General features: G+C 41.2%; 1 protein-coding gene across 1 annotated transcript in view; it reads right to left on the bottom strand.

Moving 5' to 3' along the window:
- The window catches only part of snta1 (syntrophin, alpha 1), a 19,566-nt gene extending 14,601 nt beyond the window's left edge, over nt 1–4,965 (bottom strand). The window contains exon 1 of the mRNA XM_027000661.3: nt 4,594–4,965. Within this exon, the coding sequence (XP_026856462.1) occupies nt 4,594–4,876 (283 nt within the window). The 5' untranslated portion in view covers nt 4,877–4,965. The remainder of the gene's footprint in view (nt 1–4,593) is intronic.
- Nucleotides 4,966–7,911: the final 2,946 nt, after the last annotated feature.

A 7,911-nucleotide genomic window follows, 5' to 3' on the forward strand; every position in this document is an offset into this window, starting at 1 on the left:
AGATTCAGTAAATAAAGATTGACAGTCAAATGCAAGAATGTGTAAATGTCCATTAAATTTGTACTATCCAACATGGAATACTTGCACCTCAGATACAACAAAATAAGCTCCCCCAGAAAAAGGAACATTTAGTAACTTACATACTGTTAAAAAACTGTGCTAGAGATTGAGCATCATACATTTGCTGGACTGTAATACTGCTCTTATCTTTACCTTAGATCTAAGAAAACAACAGAGAACAAAATAATAATCCCTAATATATTCTCAGGATATATTCTCTCTATAGTCTTCAGCTCCTGCTAGCAATCTACCTCAAGGGTTCACATTCTTAAGGATCTTCTATGCGGGATATCTCCTAATCATGCTAATGTTCTCAGCTTTACCCCTTACATTTACCCTGAAGATTGCACAAGAGATGAGCTGACAATACTCTCTCTCTTCAATTTTTACATGCAAAGTTTTACATGCAGGGATACATGCCCTATCTTGTCCAAACGTCAGTCCCAAGCAGTGAACTCCCGGACCAAAGCAAAGATATCTAGACAGACTGTGCTAAGAACTACAGGAAGTGTGCTCGCATTCATCACCCAGACTCCAGTACGGTCCATTGCCTTGTGGGACATATTCACCGGGGAAAGCAGCAGTGCTTTACCTGAATATGTATATCTGCAGCAGCATTGAGCAAAATGAGCTTGGCAGACTAAAACTCTTTAATCAACATTGACTTGTGAGTTATGAGTTATGAATTATGAGTTCTTTTGACCCTCCCATAGTTCTTTGACAGTTATCTTCCCTTCCAATGTCTCCTTTGTTTACGACTTCCTAAGACAGCATCTGGCCTACGCATCTTACCTATTTTTAGTTCCCGGCTATGATAGGAAAAGGAAGCGAACCAAGACACAGTTTGGATTTTTATATATTCATTGCTTTCTATTTTTAAGATGAGCCCTGAGTAATGGAGGAGTTTCTACCAGACCTGGAGGGCAAACAGGTCTGTGGAGACTGTGCTTCCACCAAGGAGACTTCCAGACAGGCAAGTCCAGCACTAACAGCCCTGGCAGCACTGTTGAGATGCACAACAAACACCAGGCCTTTTACCTGATCTTGCCTCGTAACTGCTGCCTCGTCTGGTGTTCCTGAATGATTTTCAATAAAGATTTCTTGATCCTCCTTTTTTCTGAGGGACATTGTTACTCTCTGTTTATTATGAAATGAGGAAGTTGGTAGGGAGCAGAACTGTCACAGCTGGTTGACTCTAGTGTGTTCTGGCAGCAAGTGAGAATGGCTGCAGAGACGAAAGAGACTTCAGATTAATAGAGGCACAATTTCTCAGGGCAGTGCCAGCATCCGTGCAGTCCGAGCGTAGTTTCAATGCAAACTAACACTGATTGATGCTGTCCACCGTCTTTAGTTCAGTAACTTATTTCAAATTTAATTGCAGTTCATTCAAATTCATCCAAATGAGTAATGGTAGAGTGCCTATTGCAATTTAAAAATAGTTTTAGACCTTATGATGAACATAAATAAATGGACAAAAAAAACCCAGCTTTTTCTGGCAACATTTGTTGTCTCTGTCTACTCTATCTCTGTGACCAGCAGAGAAGCTGATTCCACACCAATCCATTAATTGCTTCCACCGTAGGAGGCTGTTCATAGGAAACACTGTCAATAACGCCCAATGGCTGCCAATTCTACGCCTCCCGGATGATGAGTAATGCTGATGACAGCAGACTAAATGACATGACCTCTCGGCCCATCCCTTGCCTGCCAGGTCCCGGTCAGGATTCATGAGAGGTGGCAAAAGGCTGTAGATGCATATATTCTGCATGTGTTTAGAGAGCGGTATCAGATTCCAGCATAAGTGTCTGACATTCCACTAAATGAGGAGGAGTGCATCACACTTCGGGTGTGGGAAGCATCTTGAGCTCATGTTTAGTGTTCGGTTCTCCGGCCCTAATCTATATGCATCTGTGATTTGTTTTTGAAACTGGATCTTCTGCTGCTTTGCTAAAAACATGCTGCCACTGCAGCAGTTGAAATATCAGAAATGGAGAAGGAAACAATACACTTCCTATGCAGGTAATAAAATAAACAAACACTACATAAATAAATACACATCATGACACATGCAACCATGTGGTTCAGAATGTATATCACTGATATCCAGAATTAAAAAAAATTTAAATCCAAAATGATGCTTCGTTTGTAAATGATTCTGTAATATCTTCCTGGCATGTCACTTAATAACTCCTTAGTCCTTTTCACCAGCTTTAGTCTTAGTTTTAGTCCTGGTGACCTATGACCTTTAACAGCAATAACTTGCTAGGTGGTCTAGCACTATTGGCCGGCAACCAGTACAGTTGGTAGGAGGTCTGAAAGTGTGCCCAGACACTATTGGAAAGCTCTGACCCTAATAATGGAACCACCCATCCTCCACACCCCCCAGTCATATCTGTAGTCCTCTGCTAATCAAGAAAGCCTGAGCCTTGTTTCCAACATGCTGCAACCTTTTTGAACCATATTCATGCAAATATGTCACATTCTTTCTCTCTCATTCCCAACAAAAAATAAAGTTTGGCGTCCGGTGCATCCTGTAAGGGCTACTATTGAAATACCATAACTTTACAACAGAATACTGCAAGAACCTTTCACATGAACACCTTCATCCCTTCCTTAATCTTTCCATACATGCATGCATGTGCCCATTTGAGTCTGCATGCAGTGAGCTCTCTCTACACTGCAACACTGGTGTTCTGCGGAGTGTTCTGACCTTTGAGGAGAAGAATGGGGTCGGGCAAGTCATTTATACACGTAATAAGAAGAAAATGTTTGACATTTAATACACTGACAAACAGAGAGAGAAAGTGAGAGACAGAGCAAGAGAAGCAGGGAGGAAATGTCTTGGCTCTAATATTGCCTTCATTTGCTCCCATGATTGTTATCCGGACTTGCATTGGCAAGTGCATGGAACATAAGGTGATCTGTAATCTTGGGATAACAGCAGACAGAGTTAGAATCATCCAATCAGGGTACATTATAAGTGATATAATTAGCTCCGATGAGTTAAGGTATGTGGATACACCTTTGTGCCTATTGTATCACTTTTAATGTACTCATTGGCTCCCTGCTCAGCAATGAGGAAAAACAACATGGGAAAGACATGCTGGGAAAAGCACCAGAGAGCTCCCCCCCTAAATAACATTGGAAAGAACAGGACATTTTATAATACTTAAAGATACTGGATATCCCAGTGACTGTATTTTTGGCTTTTTTGGGAGCTGGCAATGGTATTTAACCCGGTAGGAAGACTTCTTAGTGGGAAGACTTCTCAGTGGAAAGACTTCTCAGTGGAAATTTTATCTGATGAAGATGCAAAATCAAGCTGGTTTTTCTGGGTCTTAAGGGTTCCCACAAGTTAAAGAGTTATAGACCTAAAGACTTAGACAAGGCTCTACAGTAAATATAGACATACAACTGCACTTTAGACTCAATACAAGGTCATATCTCTCTCTCTCTCTCTCTCTCTCTCTCTCTCTCTCTCTCCCTCTCTCTCTCTCTCTCTCTCTCCCTCTCCCTCTCCCTCTCCCTAAAATAAACAGCAGCAATCTCTCCACTCCTCCTTGCTTTCGTTCCACAGCTTTCACGTTAAGCCAATGACACTGCTGGGCATTATGGGTAACTCTCTAGTCAGCTGTTGGCATTGGGGTGCAACTCCCATCCCCCATACATACTCTGCCTCAATTCCCAACCTGGTGTTCTCTCATTCTATCACAAACAGGACACCGAATGCCCGTCAGAAAAAAAAAAAAAAACAGAACTAGAAAAGAGAAGAACTTAATCATTAGCATTAATGACCAAAACCATAGCAAATTATAAAAATGAGTATAATGGCAATAATGTTCCTGTACTGTTTCAAATAAGATCACAAAGATCAAAGATAGAGTTCTAACCATTCCCTTAAGTCTTTAAATAAAGTCCTTTCTTGTGTGTGTGAGGGCGGGGGGGGGGGGGGGGGGGGATGTCATGTTTTACTCTAAACATTTAAGCACCAAGAGCACAAAAATGTATGGAGAGATGTAATGATAGAGAGGAGGTGGCAAAATCACAAAATCATCTTTAAGTCATTTTGTAGGGGTGGGTTACTGCAACATTGACTGTAGGCAGCTTTTAGAGTCTTTGAGTCGTGGACCATTGTGCAGTCTGGTTGAGTGTGTACCTCTTAATGTACACTAATTTAATGGTGAGAACACAAACAAACAATTGCGATTACATTAAGCTTGTATCAGCAGATTTAAGTTGTTAAGACAAACTATTTAGCAGAGTCAGAGCTCTCAGTCATAGACCAACAAAAAATGTCCAGTTTCAGAGGTTTGAATGCTGTAGTGACACCATTGTGATAAAGATGCAGAGATTTAGACATATATAATCAAAAACTTGTTTTCTACCTTGATTTTTGCCGTTGACCATTCTTACGAATGTCTGTATTTGATTCGCTACTTTTTCATGCTAAGAGCTACAGAGTTTTACTCAAGTTCTAAATTATCCCCATATTTGTTTTTAAACTTAGTTTAACTTAGTTTTGTTATTCCTTACCTTTAATACTAATTCCAAGACCCCCGACGTCTTGCTTGGTTACTCGGACCGTGCGCTTCACGTTGGTGATCGTCTCCGGGACGGGGGAAGAGCTAAGGTTGGCCGGGTCCCCGTTAACTGCCCCGCTGGGTGCCGGAGAGGTTTTAACGGCTTCATCGGCGACTTCCCCATGGCTTACCGTCAACGTTTCCTCGCTCAGGGTTGCTACTACGCGGATCCAGCGGTCTACGGTAATACGAAGTTCTAACAGTCCTGTTTTCTGAGCGTTCACGGCAGACGCCATGTTCAACGCATTCCTGGAATACCACCGGACGGGCTGGCAGTCCCGTAAAGAGACAGGGGTGGAGAGAGAGAGAGATGCCAAGAGATACAACCCCCTCCTCCAAATCGGGATTCTCTCTCTCTCTCTCTCTCTCTCTCTCTCTCTCTCCTTTGCTTGCTCACTCGCTCGTTTGTTTCTTTTTTTTGCGTATTAATCGTAATTGAAGATGAAAGTGCTGAATGTGAACTTCTATTGATCATCCAGTTTTGGACAATAGAAACTATATGAACTTGGTCTCTCGTGTCCCATTCACTTAATTTCACTTAACTTCCAAGTGTGGTTTTTTTTTTTGTTGTTGTTTTTGTAGGAAACGGCATACAGGGAATGCACATAACTGTATTAAATTATTTGAAAAGTCATACTGATTATACAGTGTCATTCTGTTATTCAGTCATTCATCTAATCAATATACATAATAGTAGGAGGCCTAGTAGTAGTAGTAGTAGTAGTGGGGTGTGTGTGTGTGTGTGTGTGTGTGTGTGTGTGTGTGTGTGTGTGTGTGTGTGTGTGAAAATAGTTCACGAAAACAGTTCATACATCTGTTTATATTAGGTGGTGTTCTGTAATGATTAATTTGAGAAGACATGAAGAATACATTGTTTGGGACTGAGAGAGACGTGCTGGTCAGTGATCAGTGAAATGGAGTGAACTACCTTTCTGCTGTAGCCCAGCACCACAGGCCATGGCTCTTTATTTCTGTCACAGACTGGGCTGTGAATCTCAGCACCGCCATTCAGTCATTTGGCCTTTTTTTTTTTTTTTTTTTTTACTTTTTCTTCTTCTTCTTCTGTCTCTTTTTATTTATTACTTTAGATAGTTAACAGTAGACTGAGTACATTCAATAACACGCTACAGTTTTTCTGTAGTAGAGAAACACTTGCTTTATTGATATTCTGTATTTTATCGATATTAAACAGATCACTGTGTGTAACATATCTTTCTTATATCTTTTGTGGCTGTATAACGGTTCTGCTCGCTATTATTTGTCACCACCTGGTGGTGAGGAGCTGTCTCGATCGGCAGAGAGATATCTGTGTTGTTCAATTCCAATCATTAAGCACTGACAGGTTTTGTGTTTTCCTAATTTATTAATGAACTGATGTGTTTAACAAGGTGATTTGGAGCATGGAAAACCAAAATACGGTAATGTGGTATTTCAGGACTCGTCTTTGAGAGTCATATCAAACTTACTTGGCAACCTCTTGTCACAATCAGTCCGGCAACAACTAAATAAAAAGATGAAGAATTTTTCAAAATGACACTTATACAATACAAATTAGTTATGTGTTAATATGTATTAATCAAATGAGTTGCGGAGTCCTAAACCTTGTTAGAGGAACGCCCAACGCCCTCACATACCGCCTGCACGGCTGCATTTACTCCTGCTACCTCTAGGTGTCACCGTAGATACAGGTTCAGTTTAGTGTTCAACCTAATTAAAGTCCTGCTGAATGTTGAACACACACACACACACACACACACACACACACACACACACACACACCACAGAGTCAGATATGCACTGTACCTGTGTTTATAATGGAGAAATATAATAAGAATGTAAATGGTAATCTCATTAGTCATGTTGCTTATGGTGTTAACTGAGTGATTTTGCATTATGCTTTTTCTTCTTTCTCTCAGACTACCCAGAAATATCTATTAAAATGTATGTGTGTACAAGTCATTTTTAACTGCAAAACAATTATACACATCTTGTACTATGCAAAACACAACTTCCAATTTTTGCTTGCATTTTTATATGTGTCCTCATATAAATGTAAATATATGTATATCTATGATTGATGAGTAAGAGTCTTGCATTATGGCAAAATAAGATAAGACACCTTCAGTTTCCATCTGGCCAAATATAATCTGTCTGTTTCTCAGTCTGGACAGGCCCTGTGTGTGTGTGTGTGTGTGTGTGTGTGTGTGTGTGTGTGTGTGTGTGTGTGTGTGTGTGTGTGTGTGTGTGTGTGTGTGTGTACCTGCTGTTCACTTGGGCACTTCAGCAGCAAAAGGCTGAGGTCAACAAGGTCAGTTGGCAGACGCCTGGTTAAACCTCTGGAGTAAAGCCATCCACACCCACACCCACACCCACACAGAGAGAGAGAGAGAGAGAGAGAGAGAGAGAGAGAGAGAGAGAGAGAGAGAGAGAGAGAGAGAGAGAGAGAGAGAGAGAGAGAGAGAGAGAGAGAGAGAGAGAGAGGCACTGATGAGCTAAGGGTAAAATGAACAGCAGGAGAGCAATCTGAGCAGAGCGACAGGAGCTAAGAGGTGGTGCTGGAGGGAGGACTCTGGCATTGTTATGATGGTGCAACAGTACGGACACAGTCAGGTCACTCGCCTCTGAGCGTGTGTGGCACATGCTTGGGTCACTCTCAAGCTGTTGCTCAGTGACAGACCTGCTGGTGCTCTAAAAAGACCAGTGACAAAAGGCTTGCACATTCAGAGAGGCAACCCCAGCTGTCAAATTAACACACACTCATGCGGGTGCATGCACGCGCACACACACACACACACACACACACACACACACACACACACACACACACACACACACACACACACATACATACACTCAACGCCACGAGTCAGATCAGCAGGGTGACTTCTGCTGCTCTGTCTAATTCATGCCCTCTTTGTTAATGTAACATTCATTCTCACTGGCAGGCTTTTTCTTTAATTTGTCCGTTGCAAATTACCATCACAAAAGGCATCCCAAATGACATGTATGTTATATTCATGGGGGGGGGGATGCATACTAATGTTTTTACCACTGATTTTCTGCAAGACCTCGCATGTGTCTGTTTTAGCAAAATCTGGGCATTACTGAGAGATATATTACATTTACACAGGTTTACAAGTACAGAAACAAAATAGACCTATTGTATTGCAGAATTTTAACAAATAGTCAGATCATATTGTAAACATAATATAGTCTCATATTACAAATAGGATAAATCAATAGTGTTTGTGTTTTTGTGGAACTTATGAAT

This window comes from Electrophorus electricus, chromosome 7 (genome assembly GCF_041902795.1).
Source record: "Electrophorus electricus isolate QZ-2024a chromosome 7, ASM4190279v1, whole genome shotgun sequence".
In the NCBI taxonomy this organism is placed as follows: domain Eukaryota; kingdom Metazoa; phylum Chordata; class Actinopteri; order Gymnotiformes; family Gymnotidae; genus Electrophorus; species Electrophorus electricus.